Here is a 23,419-nt window from a genome sequence, read left to right as displayed (position 1 = left end):
GGTCACGTCGACTGGATTGGTGTCACCAGGGCCCCACGGGTCCTGATGTCATGGGATCCTTTCCCTGTGGGCCCTCCACCTGCAGTAGAGCTCAAAAGGGACCGGTCCAAAGTGGTTTGGGTGACAGTCAAAGGTGAGGGACTTGGCTGCCCCACCCACAGTCACGGAACTTTTCTTTTTAGGATTTATATAATTTATTACACTCACCAAAATCCATTTTAAGCCCATTAGATCACCATGACAACCACGTATTGACAATGAACAATTTGCTTAAACCTTGTGCTATCTTAGAAGACCCCCCCCCTTACATTGACGTATTCTCCCTACCATGACAAAGGTGGATAAAGGTAGAAAGATTTCATGTAATCCATGGACACCAGTGAAGATCACAAATCATTGAAGAAAAAAGGTTCAGAGCACTGTCTAGTGGGTCTAGATGACCCAACTCCCAACGTTAAAGTGCCTAGGATAGCACAAGGGTTACACACCGGCATTTGATCTACAGAAAAACTTTGTATGATATTTTTAAACTTATAAAATGACTTTTATGGAGAGTGCCTCCCTGAGTCTGATATAAAACACTTTTATGTCTCCCATCCTCAAGCGTTGTTTTTTGCTAAATGCTGCAAACATAACCATATACCTTACAGATATATGGAAAATCCAAAAAACTGCGTGAGCTTGAAGCTCATCTCGGGATGAACAAGTGTAAATGTCATTTATGTGTTGTCATAGCAACAATGTGGGAGTGGCAAATGTAAACACTGCTAGTTTTAAGCTATATTATTTTTAAAACTCAAGCGCGTACCTACTATCACATCAAAAAAATAGAGTGTGGTTTCTGTGGACTGAAAAAGTCACACATTTTATTTTCAAAGAATGATTTGTAAAATGTGGGGTTATACTTATGTTCTTGTGTTATTGTGGTGCCAAAAAAGCTTTGTTTTTTAGCACAAAATAAAAAACAAAAGCATCAATGTTTGGTTAAGAAATATGCATTTATTAAACCAAACTTACATACTGTCTCACATTTATGGACAGCAAAGCACAGAACTTATTTTGACAAATAAAATTCCATCCACAGCAACACAGACAGCATTCTCATGTTTTTTCATTGTGTTCTCATGTTTGTTTTTGGATTTTTTTTGCCACAATATAAACCGAATGTTTTCAGGAAACAAAATTCTGACATATATAGAGTTTTTTTTTTTTTTAAAGAAATGACAGAAAGTCAAGATCTGGCAATTATTTTCAACCTTTTTACTTGTAACCATTTGATTTGTTCTAGTTTTTTTTCTAATCTAAAAACTGTTAAACACCACTAAAATAGGATACAACAAAATATTAAAAATTGTATTAATGACGTTCCATGTTAAATATAGTTTACGGTTTGTTTTTAATGCATAAACCTTTGATAACTCAACAGTTGTGATGTCACTTTGTGCTCATCCTTGAAGCTTCTAAATTACACTCTAAACGACAAAATAAAGCTTTATTTTTGAAATGATCACACTCCCTAATGTGTTTTAACTCAGCTCTTTAATATTCAAACCAAAGTCTATCTTCTCAAAAGCTTAACGTGGATGAAGAATTATGGAAAAATAGTTTTATTCTTAGTATAAAATTATTCTGTGTCTTTAAATTAAATGTGTTGTAAACAGTTGTTCTTTTGCTTGCTATAAATGTTAAGTTCTCCAAACATTTAAAAATAAATTTAATTGAAATAAAAAACAGTTGTGGCAGTTTTCTGAAGTGTTTCCAGGTCAACACGCCGACAGAGTGCTGCCCTCTCCTGGGCAGGACAGCGCAGCCGAGCCGGACCCCGCAGTGCATGCTGGGAAGTATGGTATCAGGTAAAGCGCTCCGCCTCGACATGTGACGTAAAAACAATGCAGCAAATCCGGAAATGTGGACATTGGCTTCAAAATAACAGCATTTATTTGTTTGTTGAAGAATCAGAAAATTGCAAACCGTGGCTTGACATGTTAAATTGGACAAAATCTTTGAGTGATTTCAAACAGAGGCAACAAATGTGGAGTGAAAAAAACAAAACTAATAAAATTAGATAAAACTGAGCAGAGAAAAAACAACGTTTTTTCATTCTTTAACCCTTATGCTATCTTAGATGACCCCACCCTTCCATTGACGTGTTCTCCCTACCATGACAAAGGTGGATAAAGGTGGAAAGATTTCATGTAATCCATGGACACCAGTGAAGATCACAAATCATTGAAGAAAAAAGGTTCAGAGCACTGTCTAGTGGGTCTAGATGACCCAACTCCCAATGGTAAAGTGCATAGGATAGCACAAGGGTCAAGACAAACATTCAATTCTTAGTGAACAATTTGTTAATTTTAAAAAACTTTTGTATTCACATTTTAAAAATAAGAACTATTTTTTAAAATACCTTTAATCTAGTTTTTAAAATTTCTTCAGATATCAGAAAGTGATAAAAACCATACTACTCTTAGATTGTTTATTCATTCATTTTCTATTCCGTTTTTCCCTTTCGGGGTCACGGGGCTGCTGGAGCCTATCCCGGCCACTTGTCGGCGAAGGCAGGGGATGCTCTGGACAGGTTGTCAGTCTGTCGCAGGGTAGAATATCCACAAACACACACCCATTCACTCTCACACTCACACCTAGGGACAATTTAGAGTTGCCAATCAACCTATGAAGCATGTTTTTGGACGGTGGGAGGAAGCCGGAGATCCCGGAGAAAACCCACACATACATGGGGAGAACATGCAAACTCCACACAGAAAGGTCCCCCATTGATGTTCTGGTTCATGTCCCCCAGCCGGGACTTGAACCGAGGGCCTTCTTGCTGTGAGGCAAGAGCGCTAACCACTAACTAATTCATTTATTCTTTTGTATTATATTTTAGTCTTTTATTTATTTATTGTATCAGTTAAGTTTTATTTTCATTTTTTTGTCTATTATTACTTGTTTTTTTCTTTTATTACTTTTTAAAAATTCATTTAGATTCGGATGTCTGCTGCTTGGTCTTTATCCAGTTTTGTATTTTTGAGGGATTTCACAGAGCTGGTTATTGTGAGTGACTACACGTTCTGTGACTTTTGATTTGCCAATTAAAAAAAAAAGAAAGACATATTTTTCTGAAAGTTTTAGGTAAAAGATAAACCCATTTATCTGTCTGTATATCTATGGGACGTATCCAATCTAGTCTTCACTGGCATATTGTGAAGCCCATTTAGTATAGTAAAATAAATACATTTTTTATCCTAATTGTAATTCGTGACAACAACAAAAAATGTCTAAACATTTGTAATAAGTTTATTGTCTTTGAAACAAACATACTAAAGTAGCCTATATACCAGAGATGTGAGGTTTCTAACGTTTGGCTTCTTCTAGTCTCTTATTTTGAAGGGCTGCAGCGGAAGTGAAGCTTCTTCGGCACTACAGCTTGACTGTGTTGGTCCTGAGATGACAGGAGGAGCTGAAGCCAAAGGAGCGACAGGTGAATGATCTACCGCTGCAGCTTTTCATCACTTTAGCGCCTCAGTTCTCGGTAAACTGTGTCACCGTGAACAGAAATGTCTAAACTTACATGACACGCGCGACCGAGCCAACAAAGCTCGAATTGAACTTCAAAGTGTCGCAAAAACAGGGAACCACGCTGCGGGAGCTCGGACTTAGCAGGTGGGCTATAAATAACTTTTAATTGCTGTTGTTGTCTGAAGGTAAATCTTTGTGTTTGTGCGTCCTTTATTCTGTCCAGGTGAGTAAATATCAGTAAGCCGTGTCAGCTGTTTTTCACACCCGAACGCGACGAAGTTAACGTCATTCCTGTTGGATTTAATGGACATTTATTCCCCAGAGATGAGGCCTTTAGCTCCGCCCACCGTAAACAAAGCCCGCAGAGACCTCCCGGGGGAGGGGGGGGGGGGTGTTCGCGCCCGCCCGCGTGCGCTCTGTTTGTATTCGACCACTTGACGTCATCAAAATATTTCTTTGCTGATGACTGTCACTTAGAAAACTACATTTTTAAACGGGTTGGGAGTCAGAAAAGATGCAAAAAAGGAGATAAACGTTAGTTTTAGAATATTTTTGTACGGTTGGATTAAAACAAAGTATTTGTGAATGCAGTCCGACAAGTTTATGCACATTACTTTACAATGAAATGAAGATAATAAGTCGTAGCTGGTTTGTGGCTGATGTCTGGTTATTTACAATCTGTCTCTTTGTGGTCATTTCGAGACATATTTTGTTTTTTCTCCTAAATGTACGAAATAAAACCTATAAGAAATAAATGTAAATATTAAAAAAGGAGTAAAAAGAAGTCCAAACATTTATTTTCACCACTTTTCTGTAGTAATAATAAATAAGCCAAAATAATAATTTGAAAAAGGCAGTCGTGTAAATAAATACAAATATGTACATAAAAAGCTACACATCTACAAACACACACTCATGTAGCTACAAGGACCTATGTTCACATCTTGTAGTTATTTTTAGCATCATTATTTTAAATATTTACAGGAATTTGGTCTTTATGTATAAGAATCTGTTTAAAATGATACTTTATTTCCTTCTTTACGGAGATTCTGGTCGGATTCTGACTCCACGCTGTTCCATTCTTCTGCTTTACATACAGAAACACAGAATATTTCTTTGTCTGTTTTTGCATATATTAGATGATTATACTTCCCCCTTCACGCTTGTTTCTCACGCGTTCATCGGTTCTTTTTGCCTTTCTCCTTTACCTTCAGAGGTTCGCCCATTGCCTGTTTTTCTTTAGTTTTTCTAATTCCCTGTTAAAATTTCACAAGTTGCTTCACGCCTGAGTTACCGGACCACCAAGTCCCCCGAAACGTTGTTGCCACGGCAACGAGAGCATCACAGGAGTCTTCTGAGACGGTGGTCTGTCTGTAGTCTTAGTCTGTCGTGGAATCACGCAAAGAAGCGGTTTTATCTTCATAGCTGTTGGACCGGCTGCATTTCCTGAATTAACAGCAGCCTTATAAGCGGACCTGGCTGCAGAACTGGAAGTCCTCATCTGGAATCGGAAGTCCCCTGCTCCCGCTCGAAAAAAAACTTTATTTTTACTGGTGACCCCAAGAGTTACGGTTTGTCCTGTTTTAAGTGTCAGTAAAAAAACCAAAAAAAAGTTCTACAATTTTTAACGCTTTTGGGTTAGAGTTAAAGTAAGCTGTATGATTTCTGCTTCCAGCTGATGATGTCAGGCGCCATCTTGTCTGCAGCCAGGCCTCAATAAAGCAAATACACCTAAAAGCTGAGAAGTTTGGCTCTTTTTCAGCTTTTAGTTTGACTGAAAAACGTTTGTTGGCTGAAGAACAAAACCTTTTTAACCTACAAGAAGTCCAGATGAGCTCACAGTTTATAACTAAAACAGATATTTTATGTTGGTCGTTTCTGGCTATTAATCATTTTGTTTTCATTCAAACGGTGTTTTAATTTCTCCTAAATCCATTTTTGCATCTTCCTCCTGCTGCTGTCAGCTCACTTTCTCTGAGGGGAGGAGGCTCAGAGCAGGAGAGATGTTGTCGACGGAGGAGATCCTGTGCAGCACGCAGCAGGTGATAGCGGGGCTGGAGGCGCTGAGGGGAGAGAACCACAGCCTGCTGGAGAGCCTGCAGGGGGCGCTGGAGAGCCGGGTGGAGTCGTCCAGCGGCAGCGTGGAGCAGGAGAAGAGCGGCATCGTCCAGCAGTCCTTGGAGAGGATCGAGCTGGGTCTGAGCGAGGCACAGGTACCAAAGTTCAAAGGCCCTGGAGGCCATGTCCAAGTGAACGCTCAACCACAGCACCATCAGGAATGCAAACAGGACAGACGCTAGTGATCTGACCTGAGGACGAGGAAACCACTTGAAGTTGTGACGGCAGATGATCTCAATTTGATTTTCCTCTTGCAAATAAAACTGAATCTTGAAGCCCAGATGAAGCCAGATTCCAGGGCAGGGAGGTGTGGGCTCACGCTGAATGCGTTCGATTTCTTCTTCTCCTCAGGTGATGATGGCGCTGTCGGCTCATCTCGGGTCTCTGGAGGCAGAGAAGCAAAAGCTGCGAGCTCAGGTGAGTTCCTGCAGAAAACCCTCAGGTGTTTATTAAATTCACAGGAGGCTGTCTTTGAGGACGGACTCCAGGGAAGATGGTGTTTTTAACACATTTCTTTAAGATGGAGGTTAAAAGTAGAGGGGGAAAAAAGGCTAAAAATTGCATTTTAGATAGGTTTTGTTATGTTTTTGTCCTCCTCTTTTCTTTCATCCCAACTCCTCCGTGACGTCGCTCCGTCCTCCTCAGGTGCGTCGGCTCTGCCAGGAGAACCAGTGGCTGAGGGACGAGCTGGCCAACGCCCAGCAGCGGCTGCAGGACACCGAGCAGCAGGTGGTCACCCTGGAGGAGCAGAACAGACACCTGCAGTTCATGTCCTCCATGCGCAAATACGACCAGGACGAGCCGCCTGTGGTGAGGAAGGAAATCCCACTCGCCGGGTTTCCATAGCGATGGCTTTTATCTCCTGAAACTAAACATCTCCTGCAGAAATACCCGAGAATTAAAACTTTTTCTTCTTCTGCAGGACGACAAACAGAACTTTTCTAACAAGGGTTCTCTGGATGATCTGTTTCCTGCAGACGATGAGGAGCCGTCTCAGAGTAAGAGACCCCCCCCCCAGGTCCATCACAGACTTCAATGAAGGAAAACACTTCCTGTTTTTGACACCAAGAAGCTTCACTTAAAACACATAAAAAAAACTTTAGATCAGGCAGATCCTACGGGTCAAATGTGGCCCACGATCAAAATTTCCCCAAACCGCAGGCTCCTTTCATAAAAACAATAATGTGTGCCCCCCCCCACACAGCATTTTTTTTAAACTTTGTTCATAATTTCTTGATTTCAGTTTGTTTAATTGTGTTTTCACATTCACACTACCAGATGAAACATCCGCAACAAGCTAACAGGGAATATAAAGTGCAGTGAAATGACAAATAGACAGTGTTTTGGTAAAAACGTGATTAGGTTTATTTGTTTGATAGAAAGAAATACAAAGCATGACATTGCAATAAAATGCTCATTAAATAAGTAAGGTAAAAGTAAGTAAATATTTATTTACATAGCACTTTTCTCAGAGAGCGACTCACAAAGTGCTTCACAATGTTAAAACAATATAAAATCATTAGCGAAGCCCAATAAACACACACAGGCATAGAAGTAAACAAACAAACACGCAGAAGTGAACACAAGTAAAAGTCAGCTAAAAGCTGTCCTATAAAAAAACGTCCTAACTTGAGCTTTAAACACATTTTTGGAACACATAAAAGATTTTTATCAGAGGAACGTGCAGGAGTTTAGGGAGTTAAAAGGTCAGAAATATAGTTCGGGGTTTGTCCGTGCAAGGCTCTAAAAACTAAAATCAAAATCTTAAAATCTGTTCTAAATTTAACAAGAAGCCAATGTAGAGATAGAAGCAGAGGGGGGGCATGAGTGAGCTCATTGGTTCCAGTTAAAAGCCTTGCAGCAGAGTTCTAGACCAGTTGGAGACGTTTAAGAGACTTTTAGTTAAAACAAGTTAAAAGAGAACTGCAGTAGTCTGACCGAGAGGAGATGAAAGCATGGATGATCAGCTCAAGGTTAGATATGGTTACCATCGTCTTCAGTTTAGCCACATTCCTCAGGTGATAAAACCAGTTTTTGACCAAGAGCTTCGAGTGAGAGTCTAGAGACACAGATTTGTCAAACATGACACCAAGATTCCTGAGATTCCTGAGACTGGGCTGGACAGAAGAGCTCAGTGAACCAAGGTGTCTTTTGATGGAGGGAATTTTGTCATCAGAAGCAAAAATTATTGTCTCCGTCTTATTAGGGTTCAGGAGTAAATGGTTGTCATTTAACCAAACTCTAATGCTGGCCAAGCAGTCTAGTAGATTTGTGTAATCATTTTTTCCAAAGGAGCACTAAAGTTGAATGTCATCAGCGTAAAAGAGGATGCGAAATATTTGAAAATTTGATGAGAAGTCTCCCAATGGGAATCATGAAAAGAGTAAATAGAATGGGTCCCAATACAGAACCTTGGGGAACACCACAAGACAGGATTTTTGCTTCTGAAGATAGAGTCAACTGAAATACGAGACAAACCAGCTTAGGACGAAACCAGATAAAAGCCGGATTGGAAAACGTCTCTAAAAGTTCATTTAAAGGTAATGTTATTAAAACTGTCAGGCCGATTGTTTGGCCCTCATACTTTCTCACCTCACCAAATCAGCCCCCATTGGACACCCCTGCTTCAGATGGATAAATACCTTCCTGCTAAAAATTCTTACTTGTGTGCGACTTTTATACGTTCTAATGTTATTTATCTGAGTTAGAAATATTAAATCCACAGACATGAGTGAAATACTGTAATCTAGAGGAATAACTGACTTGTTGGAAACCTTTTAGGAGATTGTTATTCAGTCATTATTATTATTAGTGTTTTTTTTGGGTGAAATTTTCATTCTAAACCAGCAGATTTCACAGGAACAAAGCAGATTTCGGTTTCATGGCGCCTCATGACATCCTTGGTTGTTGTTGTAAGCAAACTTTATTCAACTTTAATGCATTTAATGTTGAATTCTTTTGATAAAACAAACAGAAACCCCTTTTTTTGTGTTGTGAATACGAGTTAAAGCGTTAGAAGAACTTTGATCCACGGATTCAACGAATGGATATCGCGTTTTCGTCATTTTTACAGACTTTTCGTGTTTCAGTGTCGCAGCCTCACAGCAGCGCAGCAGCTGCAGCGCAGCAGGGAGGTTACGAGATTCCCGCCCGCCTTCGAACGCTGCACAACCTGGTCATCCAGTACGCATCGCAAGGCCGCTACGAGGTCGCCGTGCCCCTCTGCAAACAGGTGAGACGCTTTAAAAAAATGTCTTTATTAACCTGCTGGAGGCAAAACGTTTGTCTGATGGTCGTCTCTCAACAGGCTTTGGAAGACTTGGAGAAATCTTCAGGCCACACCCACCCAGATGTAGCCACCATGCTGAATATCCTGGCGCTGGTGTACAGGTGAGAGCAGTTACCATGACGACGTCCGTCTCCTCCTCCGATTGAGGCTGTTGTTTTGACCCCCGGGACTATCTTTCCAGAGATCAGAACAAATACAAAGAGGCAGCGAACCTTCTGAACGATGCCTTGGCGATCCGAGAGAAGACTCTGGGGATGGACCATCCTGCTGTGACTAACTTTCTTCTGTTAAACCGCATGAGGACCTCAATGAAAAAAAACCTCAAATGCAGAATTTTGATTCCATTTTAAGTTCTGTTTTGTTGTGTTCAGGTGGCGGCGACGCTCAACAACCTGGCAGTGCTTTATGGGAAGAGGGGGAAGTACAAAGAAGCAGAACCTCTATGCAAAAGAGCCCTGGAGATCAGAGAGAAGGTAAGAGAGTCAACTCAAAGCTTTCATTCAGTACTGTCATCATTTTTTTTTGTTGTTGTTGTTGTTGTGAACATTCTTGGTTTTCATGGGATTCCAGGTTTTGGGAACAGATCATCCAGACGTGGCGAAGCAGCTGAACAACCTGGCTCTGCTCTGTCAGAACCAAGGCAAGTACCAGGAAGTGGAGCAGTACTATGAGCGCGCTCTGCACATCTACCAGAGCAAACTGGGGCCTGATGACGCCAACGTGGCCAAAACCAAGAACAACCTGGTGAGACTCGCCGATCACACACAAATGCAGTCAAGACTGTTTCCACTTGGACTCATGTTGTTGCAGCATACTTCATATGTCTCATAGTCTTTTTGTTGATGCTAAAATAGCATCTTTGATAGTTTGACCCACAAATCTCTGAAAGCAAATATCCAAAAAACTGGAGTATATCGACGTCAGATCAGCGTGAGTCCAGCCACATCCTTCACTGCAGTGATTGAATCATTTAATGCAGTCCAACAAGGAGTAACTAAGCACTCCTGTTTCTGTTTAGTTATATGGAAAGTTGTTAGGCACCCAAAAAAAGAGGGGCGTAAAGCTTTGACACAAATTCATGATCCCGGACAAGCCCCCGGTTTGTTCATTTCTAGGCTTAACATAGAAAAAAAGGAAAAACTCAAAACAAATAGTTTAAAAAAACAACCTTCTTCAAACTATTAAACAACAATATATATCAGACAGTCAAAATTCATAAAATAGTGAAATAAACAAATATAACAGGAAACAGTTAAAAACTATGCTTGAGGAGGTCATGTGATGATCAAACAAGTGTGTCCAGAGTTTAGTGTGTTTTTATTCTAATTCCACTGGACATTTCCAGAGAATTAACCTGGTCAAGACCTAGATGCCGTTGATTTGTTTGCCGCACAGCTAGTTAACGTTACTAACAGTCTAAAGCACGAGGTAAGGCAGGTTACCGATGTGAACACTTTGCATCGTTAAAACAAATGTTATTGGTCTCCCATTCAGGCATCATGCTATCTGAAACAGGGGAAATACAGACAAGCTGAAGCTCTCTACAAAGAGATTCTGACCAGAGCTCACGAGAAGGAATTTGGATCAGTGGAAGGTAGGGTAACATGGTACCTATATGCGGTCTCTCTTGTTCCTGCATGAACGCAGCTCCTTTTCCTCCAGGTGACGGTCATCCCAGCTGGTCAGGAGCCGAGGATGGCGGTTCTGTGCCGGAGGGACTGAGGCGCAGCGGCTCCTTTACCAAACTCCGGGAGTCGATACGCAGAAGCAGCGAGAAACTGGTCCGCAAGCTCAAAGGGGTAGGAATAGAGGAAAGCACCCCAAGGCATGCTGGGTAAATACTCTGTTAGGCAATGTTTTGTCTCATATACCAGCAACTCTGTAAAGTATCTTTGACTTGTGGGGCTTTTCTAGGATGAAGAGGGCAAACTCCCTCAATGTGCTGAACGTTGGGACCAGAGACGGTCAGAACAGCACGCAGGTTATTGCATTTTTTTTTTAAACGCAATCGAATTTTCAGGAACCTTCAGTTCACATTTACACATATTTATTTAAACGTTTGTTTTTGTTTTTCCCCTCAGTCGAAGCATCTGGCAGACAGTCGAGTCCAAAGCTCCAGCACACAGAGTCTGACCAGAAGGAGCTCGTTGGGTGGGATCAGCTAACACTGAAAACACTTCCTTCAGGTTTCTGGAGTTTTAAATCAGAGACTGAACCAGATCCATGTTCTTCTCCAGATTCAGCTCATTTATTCCTTTCTGTTTGTATGTAGGTCAACACGAAAGGTAAAGAAAAAACATCCATGAATTTGCGTTTTAATTTCTAAACTACATCAAAGAAACAGAAAAAATAGAAATATATTTATTTATTTAAACTTCCAGAAGACAAACACGTAAAAAAACTTCAATCATGTTTGCTTTTTGCCTTTTTCAGGACATTTTTCCAACTTTCACCAGCATCTTTTGTCAATGTAAAGTTAAGAGCTGGAGTAGTTTGACTTATTATCTTACTATGTTAGGTTGAGATGTTAGAGGATCACTAAAATAATGTATTTACTTTAGGCACAAATGTGAAAAGGTGTGGCAACAAATACTGAAATATATCAATCATGCAGTCATATTTCGTCCTGATCACTTGAAACACTCAGTAAATCAATGCATTCGATGTGAAAATTAGGCAAACGAGTCTTTTAAACAACACAATGTCATCTGCATAACAACTGACATTTTTGGAAATTGCTAATCTTACATTTTGACTTAACTTGCTGCTGTCTTTTAGGCCAGTGGTTCCCAACCTTTTAAGGCGCCACGGAGCGCTTTGATGTCAGACAATATTTTCAAGGACTGGGCTGCACTAGGCTGAAGTTGGACTTCGTTTTATTTGGCTTCTAATTAAGTTAGAAGCTGAGCGGAATTTTCACATGAAAACCATCCTACATGAAATCTAATATAAAATAGACATTTTGAAAATGTCTGTTGGCGTTTTATAGATGGGAAAGCTTAAAGCGTTAAAGCGGAAACTAAAATAAAAAATAAAATAAAAAAATCTTACACCAACTTGTATTGTCTGAATTTTAAAGTGTGGCAGACTAATGCCTCCTTAATAAAATGAGAAAACCAATGATAGACGGAAAAACAACTTTTTTAGCAGTAACTTTGTAATATTATGCAAATTATGCAGAGTAAATCCAATATTTTAGTTTTTGTCTGTTAAATACGTATGTTTTTTCTTTTTTTTTAAGTTAAAGACTCTTCTGTTTCCTCTTTAAGTCTTTTCTGTGAGAAGAAACTTTTTTATTTTAACTAACTTTGCTTAGCTACTTTATAAAATTAGTACGGTAGATGGATTCATAACACATGACAGCGACTTCAAAAGCGTCAAGAATGAGTCATAGACGGAAGAGAAACCGACAGTTTAACAAAATACAACTTCCTTCAAAATAATATGAAAAAACAAATGTAATCTAAGTACTTTTGTCTTGGCAGGTGGGTACCGGTCTGCGACTTGGGGGCCACTGGTTTAGGCAACATTTCTTTTAATATTAGAGAAATAACTTTGCACGTTTTCTACTTGTTATTCTTGTAAATAGACATTTAGTCTATTTGTTAAACACAAAACTTGGAGACAAACAAATGGTGGATTTACCTTTTCTAACCTGACAGAATGTAAAACCATTTCAGCTCGGTTCAGCATCAGGCCTTTAAGGATGAAGATCACGTCCTAATGTTGTCAGACGTGGATCGTTTTTCTCTTGCTTGGACTTTCCTGAACATTGATGAGTTGGAACTAAGATGATGGAGCTGCAGCAGATGTGACTGTGGACTAGAATGTTTCTGCACATTCCAAACATGCAAACATCAAATGTTCTGTAGAACTTTCCTTGTATTTAAGTATTTTTATATTTCTGACATAATCTGGGGGCAAGAAATGTTTTTAAATGAGTCGTTTCTGTGTGAAAGTAGCTTTTTTTCCCACAAATATGAGCTAAACTGAAGGATTAGCATTAAAATGTGTTTGTATTTTGTTTGTATTTTGTGTTTTTGATGAGTTTAAAGAAGATGAATGTTTGACCGTCAGTAAAACGGTGGACCCCCATATCATAGACAAGTGAAACCTTTACTGTTACGCAATAATACAAAGAAAATGTGAACAAACTGGACTCTTTACTTTTAATCCTTTTGTGAAATTGTCTTTTCGTTTTAGCTCTAAATAGTTGCTGAAAATGTATTTTATCTGTTTAAGACTTTAGACTAGAGCCAAACAACTACAAAAAGGTATGCACAGTAACCCTTGTGCTATCCTAGGCACTTTACCATTGGGAGTTGGGTCATCTAGACCAGCGTTTTTCAACCAGTGTGCCGCGGCACACTAGTTTGCCGTGAGAGATGGTCAGGTGTGCCGTGGGAAATTGCCCTCATTAACTGATCTAAAAACATTTCCCATTTCCAGGATTTCAGCTCTCTGTTCATCCAAACAGGCCCTGATAAAACACTGAGGAGTTAGGAATATAAAAGATCGTAAAATACTTTTTCTTTGTTTTTATTTGATTCTATTAAAGACATTTTGATAAGAATGACGGCACCGCAATTCAGCTGCAGCTCCGGCTGTATTTTGGAAAAGTCCCGTCTCCACCAATCATTCTTGAAGGCTTAATCACATGTCATCAGTCTGACCAATCAGAAGTGGTTAAAGTATTCACTTCCTTGTTCCGATTCTGCTGATAATGTCGCTCAGTTCCACCAAAAATAGCAGCTAAAGCTCGTTTTTAGCGGTGTAGCTTTCCACAGAATCCGGTGTCAGACCGTGGAACAAGTGAACAAAACCATGAAGCTCAGAGACGCGATCTCCGCCGGCCGTTTAATGCACTACATCTCCCATGATGCATTGGGTTGTGAGAGTGACAACGCACAAGGAGATCTGTTGTTAAACGTCTTGTAACCAACGAACACACTTCAAACTTTTTTTAAATCTTCTAACTTAACTTTTATTGCACCTTTTAGAAAAACAGCTGCAGTTTCCAGCTTTTTCTGCAACAATTATCTCTTTGAAATGCATGTGAGATTGTGGAGGGAGGGGCTGTAGATCAATACAGACTATGAGTTTCTCCTTTTTTTTTTTCATTTTTGGATGCTGGTGTGCCGCTGGATTTTTTTTAAGGTTAAAGTGTGCCGTGGCTCAGAAAAGGTTGAAAAACACTGATCTAGACCCACTAGACAGTCCTCTGAACCTTTTTTCTTCAATGATTTGTGATCTTCACTGGTGTCCATGGATTACATGAAATCTTTCCATCTTCATCCACCTTTGTCATGGTAGGGAGAACATGTCAATGTAAGGGGGGGAGGGTCATCTAAGATATTACAAGGGCTAGTGGGTCTAGATGACCCAACTCCCAACATTAAAGTGCCTAGGATAGCACAAGGGTTAATGCTAAGTGTCAGGCAGGGCAGTTTTGATTCTTTGGGATGACTTGTGGATTTGAACCCACAACATTCCAGTTTCAGGGCAGACACTCTTCCACACGGCCACTGAATGGGGTCAACAGCCCTAGAAACCCTGTCAAATCGTTTTATGAAGAATACAAAGTTTATTTCTTCAACAAACATATCAAAAATGTTTTATTTACAGTCTGTATGACAGACAGAATGGTTTAAAGAGGGTTTTTTTTTTTAAGCAGCCTGGTCCATCAGGGCGTTGCTATGGCGACCACCTTCACGCCTGGTGAGCAATCTGGGCAATTTTCTTCAGCATGTCCTCCGACTGCAGCTGCTCCAGCGTCAGCAGAGACAGACCCAGCTGGTCCTCCTGCAGAGGGACAGCAGACGCGGTGACGTAACCCGCAGAGAAACACGCCGGCGGTCCGGCGGCTTTACCTGGCGGAAGGGCTGGGCCATCTGCCGCAGGAAATGCTTGGACAGCTGGACGGTCTCGTCCACCGTGAGGTTCAGACTGCCGTCGCTGATGTGCTCCTGGATCCAGCGGGGCAGCTTCCCTCGCTTATCGGCTCGGGCGTATCGCTGCGGGCCGCAGAGCTTTTAGGCAGGACTGCAAACGCCTCGCGCCTCGCCGACGACCGTCACTCACCTTGTCGGCGAAGATCATGAGGCCGTAGTCGGTCTTCCCGCGGATGGCCCGGCCAACACACTGAGCGGCGTGGCGCATGGCGTCAAACGTCAGGAAGTCGTTCTCTCTGATCTGGAACTGGTCCCTGAGGTACTCCAGTCGCGCCTGGAGCCAAAAAACGCAGGAATGTCACATTTTAAGTTGAACGAAAAATGTTGGAATTTTTTTCTGAAGGAGATTTTTCTGTTTAAAAAAAAAGATGATTTTATTTTGAAGGATTTTGTCTAAAGGGATTTTTTTTTTGTTTCTTGATTCTTTTTTTTTTCCATTTAATGATGAAAATATTTCAACAGAATTGCTAGTTATTATTCATTTTTGGGGGGAAAGATGCATCAACTTGATCTGAGAGATTTATTTTAGTTATTTGTTTTCAACCTAAATAAATGCAGACAAACATTCTCACTGGGGGTCGTTTAGTTTTAGGAGCTGTTTATATATATATATATATATATATATATATATATATATATATATATATATATATATATTTTTTTTTTTTGGTTTTTGATTTTATAAAAAGTTCCATTTTAATTCCAGGAGGTTGTTTTTTTACTTTTATTGCAGTAATATTTTAATCCTTTTTTAAACATTTTCTGTTCTTTTGTTGTTTTCTTTTGAACGTTTTCTTTTCTGTCATCAAAGTGACTTAACAATAATTTGAAACCCGGTTGAAGGTTTATGACCTTTTTGATGTTTAATTTTTGGGAACTGAAAGAATTCACAAACTTTGCTTCAGGTTCACTTTTTGAGTTTTGGCATAAATCCTAGAAACGGCACATTTTTTATTTATTTATTTTATCGGCGTCTTTCTCCAAACTGTGAAAAAGGGTGGTTCCGACCGGATTCTGCGTTCTGACCTTCAGGATGCGGCTCTGCGTGTAAACATAAGGAACTCCGAACATGATGACGGCGCGGCCAAAGTGATGCACTGGAAAAAAATAAAAAACACGGATTCACCATGAAAGCCTAAAAACCGGAACCTCTGTGGAGGATTTACCGAAATCGATTCCCTCGGAGACCTTCCCCCTCGCCACCGACAGCAGGATGGCGCCTCTGCCGTTCTCGCAGGCCTGCAGAGGAACTCGGGAAGTTCAAGCGGAAACGTGGGAGCTGCGTTCGGCAGGAGAAGCTCACCTCCTGGTATTTCTCCAGAGCCATGCTGGTCTCCGCTGCATCCTGAGTCTCGATGAAGATCAGCTTGTTCCTCTGGATGTTCTCCAGGATTCCCTGCGAAGCCACCAAAGGCGTGGAGGAAAAGGTTCTCCGCCGAGGCGCCGCTCAGACCACGGTTCCCTTACCTGCTCGTACCACGACGCCACGATGTTCTCCATGTAGACGTAGCTGGTGAAGAACGCCACGATCCCGTCGGGGACGATCGCCGACATCTCCAGGAGCAGGTTGCCATAGTTACGAATCACAGCTATGAAGCAAAAAACAAACTCCTGAATGTTCCCTCCATCTTCTGCGGGAAAAACCATGAAGTTCTGGACCCACCGAAGTCCTCCCTGGTCTCAAACTTGGAGCTGAGCGCCACCTGGTCGTTCCCTCTGCCCACGATCTGAGCCAGACGACAGAGGTGAGTGAGGAAGAGGAGGAGGAGGAGGAGGAGGAGGAGCGACCGCCAGCGCCACAACAGCACATACGCACCAGCGGACACAGGCAGGTCCGCGCCAGCGTCATGGTGAAGGACGCCATGGTAACGGGACGGAAGTCCAGGATTTTAGGATAGATGTCCAGAGGGGAGAGGGTCTGAGGGGAGGAGGAAAACTCCATGAAAACCCCAAACATGGGGGGAAAAAAACGACAATTATAGTGAAATTAAGAATTTATGATGAAAAATAAATAAATAAACAGTAAAATCAGGAACATAAACAAGCAGAAAGTCTCAGGTTGATTAAATTAGTATATCTCAAACATTTGACTTTTTTCTGATCTAATCAACTGAACAGAAAATATGAAAATGGAAAGATCATGAAGTTTATTGAAATATTCCATTTAGTCGTTTCCTGATGTGCAGACGGACGGACGTACCCCGGACGTGATGACCACGGACTGAAACCTCTGGAAAACGGGTTTGATGGCGATAGACGGGTCCATGCAGCTGTGAGGGCAGAGAACCGGATCAGAACCGGAGCAGCGGCTTTGAGCACTTCACACTTCCTGTCATGAGTTTGCAATGTTGAACTGGGACCAACATTTATTCAGATTTCTGAGGTTTTCATCATGTTTGTCCCAAAAATGATGAAAACCTCATGATTCCATGTAAAAGCTTCTTTATCCTTGATGCTGAAACTGGTTTGTGGATCTTTTAATCAAAAATTTGAAATTTGACTTTTTTTCTTTGGGTTTTTGTGCTGAAAACTTATTTTTACCTGCAACTTGTTGAAGGTTAAAAAGGCTCAGAGTTGACACTTTCTGCTGGAGTTTCTCATCTATTATACATCTTTTATAAATTATATTCTATATAGCATCTATATTCTATAAAAACGTAAACAGCCGGGAGTCCAGAGGGAAACGTGCAGAAAAACGAAGCATTTCTACCTGAAGTGGAGGACGGGGTTGGCGATGGTGGGAGTTCTGTCGTCGAACGGCTCGATGATGATGGTGAAACCTTCAGGGAGAGGAAGACAGAGCACAGTCTGCGGTGAAAAGCCCATCCGGACCTCCGGCTTCCTGCGGGGATCTGAGGCGAGCAGAACCTAAGCTGTAGGTGCTGACGAGAGTCGCAAAGTTGGAGATGAGGGTGACGGCGGAGAAGTCTGCGATGTCTGCGATCTCCAGAGTTCGCAGCAGCGACTGAAGCCTTTCTGCGCAAAACCTGAGCAGGCGAAGGAAAGAAATAAATAAAGGTGAGTGGTGAAGGAGGAGAAACGGAGCTCCCTAGAGGTTTTCACAGAACGGTCTGATGTCCGTTTGTGGAAAATAAACACGAAAGAATAACTTCAAGATTCTGAGGGCGAGAAAAACATCATCACAGGATGAGACGAGTCGGTTCTTCTGCTGCTTTGGATTTCTGTATAGACAGGATTAAAAAGTCTGTCACACAGCAACTACATACATTTTGTGCATATTGCACAGATGAAAATTGGTCATATGTGTGGAAAAAGTGAGAGAAGTTTGAGTCTTTAGGTGACATTTGCACAGATGTATCAGGAATGAACCACGCTAATCAACGTAGAGCATGAACCGTGTGATTATTGAGCTGTTTAGATGCAATTCGTTAGTGAATTGTGGGTCAATTACGCTATTTTAATGAGATTTGTGCGCCGTATACCTGATATATATATATATATATACTGAAAAGTCCGTTAGACATACGTGGAACGGTCGCGGAAAGCAACAAATCTGTGAATCTCGCAAAAATCACGCACAGTTGTGTAAGATTTATGTAATAATTTAAGATACGTAGAAACTGTGTAATTCTCATCCAGCTCAAAACCAAACTCTGGTAAAAATCCATCGGCTGAAATCCTTGACTGACGTCTGCGCGCGTCGACAAATGAGGAACACGAGAAACTCCCATCACGTATGAACCACGAAAACGTCCACAGCGGCTGTGAGACACGGCCGATATTAGATGGACAGGACAGACAGATTGAGCTCCAGAACGTTTCCACAAATCGATTCTCACAAACAGCAGCAGCAGAAACGCATGCAGGTTTTTTTTAAACCTTTTCACAGCTGAGCGTTAGCTCCAATCTTTACATTTCTTTGACTACCTTAACTCTTCAACCGTTTACGCAATGATCGTAATTCCAGCGGATTCTGGTGCGGTGAACAGAAGTCTTGTGCTGACATGCAACACTTTATACAAAAAGGTCGGCTCTTTGTGGGCGCCGCCTATGTGATGATGTCATCCGAGACGCCTCGGCAGAACTTTTGCAAAGATGGACGTGCATATGTTCATAAAAAAGGAAAGCGTTTAGACGATCACCGCTAGCTCCACGGAGAAAGTGGGCGTGTGTGTTAGCCTGGGGGCGGGGCTGGCACTGCAGACTCTTCCTGGAAGGGGCTGGTCCTCACTTTGTGATGTCACAATGCGAAGACCCGCCCGTTTTCGTTGGTTGGGAGGAGCTGCAGGTTTTTAGAGGAATGCTCAGAAATGCGTAAACGGACCAACATACTGTTTATTGTGAGGAATGAACATTAAAATACACCTAAAAGTTGGTTTTGAATGATACCGACGCTCTAAATGGTGAAACAGAAAATCCGTGTTTCCTGAGAAAACTGCGGCCCCTCCCCCGTGTGACCTGAAGCCGACTGACCTGAGAGGTTTGCGGTCGATGCAGACCTTCTCGAAGATGTCTTTAAGGAACTGGGGAGCGCTCTCCTGAACCACATGATGGACCCGCAGGCGGGACTTCAGGTACTCCAGGAATCGCCGCAGGAAGCCCAGGAAGTGCTCGGCGGTGCGAATGGAGCCGGGGACGGCCTCTGGCGGGGAGAAGCGTTAGTCTGAGTTCTGAAACCAGAACCCCACGGCCAGACCGAGCTCCAACCTTGCAGGATTTCATCAGGTAAAACCGGATTTGCCAGGTAGACGTCCGTCTCCCTGGCAACGTTGGCCTCCTTCAGCCCTTCCACCAGCCGCCGGTACTCCTCCCTCAGCTTGGCGGCATCCGTGTCCTTGATCCTGCAGATGAGAACGAATCGGATGAGAGGAGCTGGAATGAAGCACACATGACCGATTCCTGAAATTATTTAACAGAAATTCTCAGATTATGGTAATAAAAACACGCCTATTTGCTTTTATTTCTCCATATGGAGGACCAGCTGATTAACCGACACTTCCAGGATGAAGAAAAAATCCTTGAACCTAGAGGCAGGAAACTTCAGGATTTTTCTCTTTAATTCAGTTTGGATCAAACAGAAGCGTCTTATTTTTCCACCCAAAGATGTTTATAGAAATAAGAAAAAAAACAGTTTTGACTCCAAGCTCTGATGTTTTCAGAATCAACATTTGAATTTGATTTCCTTTCATAATTGAGCTTTTTTTTTTTTTTAATATGGATGAGTCTGATTTATGGTTAATGACAAACAGAAACTCCATTACCCACAATTCCTGGTGCCATTAGGGTTTTACAGCTCAAATTTTTGGGGGTTTTAACGCAGAAAACTCCAGATGTTTTTCGTCCTGGTGTGGATAAAAGCAGACTGGGCTGCGTCTCACTTCTGGATGGTGTGCTGAAGTGTTTCCACGTTGCTCTGACAGCGGTCCAGAGTCCTCCTGGTGATGTTCACGCTCATGGAGTCGATGCAAACGTTGTCTGAGGAACGAAGCGGACAAAAAAAGATGAAGGGGAAGAAAAGAAAAATGAAACAAACTAAAGAGAGACGGTTTACCGATGTTATGAGCTTCATCGAACACGACCACCGATTTCTTGGCGAGCTCTTTGGACACCAGATCTGCGATCTTTGGGTCTAGGAGGTAGTGGTAGCTGTACACCACAATGTTGGCGTGAAGAATCTTAGGACAGAAAAATGAGATTTTAAATAGAAAAAAAAAACATGAAGTTAATGCCAACAGTCATTAAAAATCACAAACTAAACATGAGTTTGGATTATTTTCTTTGGTAAATAGTGACGTTTTTAACTTTCTCAAGAACACAGCCATATAGAAGCAGAAGGCAGAGAGAAGGTCACATGACTTGGTTCAGGTCAGAGGTCATGACTCTTTGTCATGACGTTTCTTGGAAGCTGTGGTCAAACTAAGGACATCAGAAGAGAAGTCAAGCATGGGGGTGGTTGTGTGATGGTCAGGGGCAGCTTTTCATCTTCACCGACTACTTCATAAATTTTAACTTCTTCAGGGAAAATCTCGAAGAAGAAAGTCCATCTGAAGCTCCAGAGCTCTGCGGCAGCATGAGGTTTGCTGAATGGATCAAACATCAAGTTTCTGTGACGACCACGTCAAAGTTTGGACTTAGATCGAACAGATTAACAGTCGTTGATGAAAAATCCTCCAGTCCTTTACAGAAACGGACTGACAGGTGTCTGAGCAACCTGACTGCAGCTGCAGCTGCAGCTGCGCAGTTGGGCTGCTTTGATCTGGATTTTAATTGGAATTGGTTAAATGGACACAAAGGAAAACATTCTCCAGATCCATTCAGTCCCTGAAAGGGTTAAAGGTCAGGCACGTGCTGAGCGCCTCTGCTTGGTTACATACCGAATACCGAGCCAGGTAATAAGGACACCAGCCTTTTCGTCTGCCAAAGTCCTTCAGGTCGTCCAGGTTGTAGATGCCGGCAGGAAGGGGAACCTGCCGACCGACGGCGTCAAACTCCTGAGACACAAACCCAACATTCGCAGAGCTTCAGCCACGTTGACGTTCATGCGGTCCGATTTCCCGTAAGCTGAGGCGATTTTCTACCTCGTAGAAGCGGCAGACAGGCTGGTCGGGGTTGCTGTGGCGCTGAGCCCGGATGTAGGACGCCGTCAGGCTGTGGCACTTCCCGTCTACCTCCTTCCCAAAGCGCAGAGAGCTCACCTGATGGACGAGGGAGCTTCCTGTTTGATCAACATTTCCAGAAAGCACGGAAACCCTCAGCTTTCAGGGTTTTTACCTCAGGATGGATGCAGAGATTTTTCCTGGAAGACAGCGCCAGAGCCAGGAAGTTGTTGACTTCTCCGGTTTCTTTAGCGTAAAACTCCATCAGCTTCCTCAGCTCCTCCACGACCTAGATGAGCGGAGGACTTGAAAAGCTCCTGGAGATTTGCTCGTCGTTGGCTGCGGAGGGGTCAGACTCACCTTCTCGATCTCAGGAACTGTCCTGGAGCAGTAGATTAACTTGGTCACATCCAGCGGGAACGCCTGAGAATCAAATAAAGCTTAGAGCAGCTGTCGCCATGAAGGCTCAGAAGGTGCAGAGCTGGACTCACCTTCTGATAGGCCACAATGAGGGACAGCAGGGAGATGGTCTTCCCTGTTCCTGAAGGCATCTCCAGTACTCCATGACCCTGAAACGCAGACACAACACAGTCACTTCACCGTCTCCAGTGAGTTTTCCTGGTTTATGAAATTACCGCACTACATTTCCCAGAAACCCATCTAACACCCGAGTGAAAGAAGCCCACCTTTGCGTCCAGGGTCCTCTTCAGCTCCAGCATGTAGGAGTACTGCTCCGGATAGATGTAATCATACGGAAAATACACCAGCAGACCTTCTATGTTCAACCTGCGACCAAACAGCAAACAGACTGAATAAAACAGCCCAATGCAGACACACGCAAACACTTTAACAGACGAAAAACTTTTCTTTGCTAGCTCTGTCAACACAAACCAAACATTAGCATTAGCATCAACACGTGCTGGTTTAGACTTTTTGTTTACGTCACAGTAACAAAAGAACTCACTTCATCTTCTAAAGAGAAACTTTCCAAAAACTTTCGTCTTTGATTTACGACAGATTGGTCCTTTTAAAGTGAACAGATTTAGGATAACTACACAGAGAACACCAAAATGTTAACGACTTCTTCTTCTTCTACTGTTGTTGTTGTTGCCGGCGTTTCTAAACGCTCTACCACCTGCAGGCAGGAAGAAGAACTGCAGGAACATTAAGAAGAGTCACATGCAAAAGGCATTCTTTTATGGAAGCATTTCTGTTGCACAATTCAAAAACAAAAGTCAAAACCAGAAATGCTTTTATTTTTGAATTATGCAACAGAAATGCTTCCATACTAAATAAAGCCCCTCTGTGAAACATACGAAAAAAAGTCTCTTTGCCTGTAATGTGCATTTTCCCCAGCAGAGGGCAACAATGTTCAGCTCCTGCTCAAACTTCAACCAGCGTTAGAAAATGTGACGTCAGACCCCTCAATGTTTTGATTTTTTCTTTTAATTTCAGAATTTCATTCTTTTTCAAATATTAGTCTTGTATTTTAATCGACAAATATAAGTCGAAAAATTGTGTTAAAAATCTAAAATACGAAGATGATTACAGGAGATTATTTGGTTCTAATGTTCTGTTTTTAAATTGAAAAAGAAGTTTCTCTTTTTTTGTCATCTTTCCTTAAATGAAAAAAATAAGCACGCCATTGAATTCAGAATTCAAAGTTAGGCATCAGTTTTTAACTCTGATGAATATTTTTACACTAATGTGGGGATGGGTGCTGTTTTTACACCCCTGTTCAACAATTTTGGTTATGCAAGTCTTGTGTGCGCCTGTCTGTGTGCATTTGAGATAAATCTATCGAGCCATTTTTATGCACCCGTGCCGGTCTACCACGTAATACATTCATTTATTCTAATACATTTTCGCAACTTCTGAGACGTGTGCAAAAATTGGTTAGTTTTTTAAGCCTCAAATAGGCGAGTCTTTACTCGGAATAATAATAAACATTTTAAAAACCATAGAGTCCTTGCAATCCCTCTGCT

The 23,419-nt window shown here is 41.8% G+C and overlaps 2 protein-coding genes across 4 annotated transcripts; one reads left to right on the top strand and one right to left on the bottom strand.

Annotated features, from left to right (window-relative positions):
• Nucleotides 1-3,389: 3,389 nt before the first annotated feature.
• LOC101163426 (kinesin light chain 1) lies at nt 3,390-13,080 on the top strand. Of its 3 annotated transcripts, XM_020708049.2 has the most exons (15): nt 3,421-3,663; nt 5,484-5,732; nt 5,989-6,054; nt 6,283-6,447; nt 6,560-6,635; nt 8,727-8,869; nt 8,945-9,027; nt 9,108-9,195; nt 9,298-9,399; nt 9,497-9,670; nt 10,421-10,520; nt 10,589-10,760; nt 10,841-10,907; nt 11,008-11,112; nt 11,199-13,080. In XM_020708049.2, the coding sequence occupies exons 2-14, from the start codon at nt 5,523-5,525 to the stop codon at nt 11,089-11,091; spliced, it is 1,530 nt and encodes a 509-aa protein (XP_020563708.1). In that variant the 5' UTR covers nt 3,421-3,663; nt 5,484-5,522; the 3' UTR covers nt 11,092-11,112; nt 11,199-13,080. The 3 variants fall into 3 exon arrangements, with proteins under 3 accessions (XP_020563707.1, XP_020563708.1, XP_004075296.1); XM_020708048.2 differs by having other exon boundaries at nt 3,390-3,481; nt 11,008-13,080; XM_004075248.4 differs by having other exon boundaries at nt 11,008-13,080.
• Nucleotides 13,081-14,490: 1,410 nt separating this feature from the next.
• Nucleotides 14,491-22,574, bottom strand: ercc2 (ERCC excision repair 2, TFIIH core complex helicase subunit). Its single transcript, XM_023961759.1, has 23 exons — nt 22,399-22,574; nt 22,121-22,220; nt 21,926-22,003; nt 21,795-21,857; nt 21,610-21,723; nt 21,417-21,533; nt 21,213-21,329; nt 20,390-20,513; nt 20,217-20,313; nt 19,546-19,679; nt 19,312-19,480; nt 17,746-17,864; nt 17,588-17,657; nt 17,078-17,147; nt 16,694-16,795; nt 16,541-16,604; nt 16,345-16,466; nt 16,181-16,273; nt 16,044-16,116; nt 15,904-15,974; nt 15,008-15,151; nt 14,797-14,940; nt 14,491-14,728 (listed from the first exon to the last, which is right to left on the bottom strand). Exons 1-23 carry the CDS (start codon nt 22,401-22,403, stop codon nt 14,636-14,638), a joined length of 2,283 nt encoding a protein of 760 aa, XP_023817527.1. The 5' UTR covers nt 22,404-22,574; the 3' UTR covers nt 14,491-14,635.
• Between the last annotated feature and the right edge of the window lie 845 nt (nt 22,575-23,419).

The sequence above is a fragment of the Oryzias latipes genome, chromosome 13, assembly GCF_002234675.1.
Source record: "Oryzias latipes chromosome 13, ASM223467v1".
NCBI classification, from domain to species: Eukaryota; Metazoa; Chordata; class Actinopteri; order Beloniformes; family Adrianichthyidae; genus Oryzias; species Oryzias latipes.
Note: the sequence above shows the minus strand (reverse complement) of the source record. Positions and strands in the feature narration are given on the sequence as shown.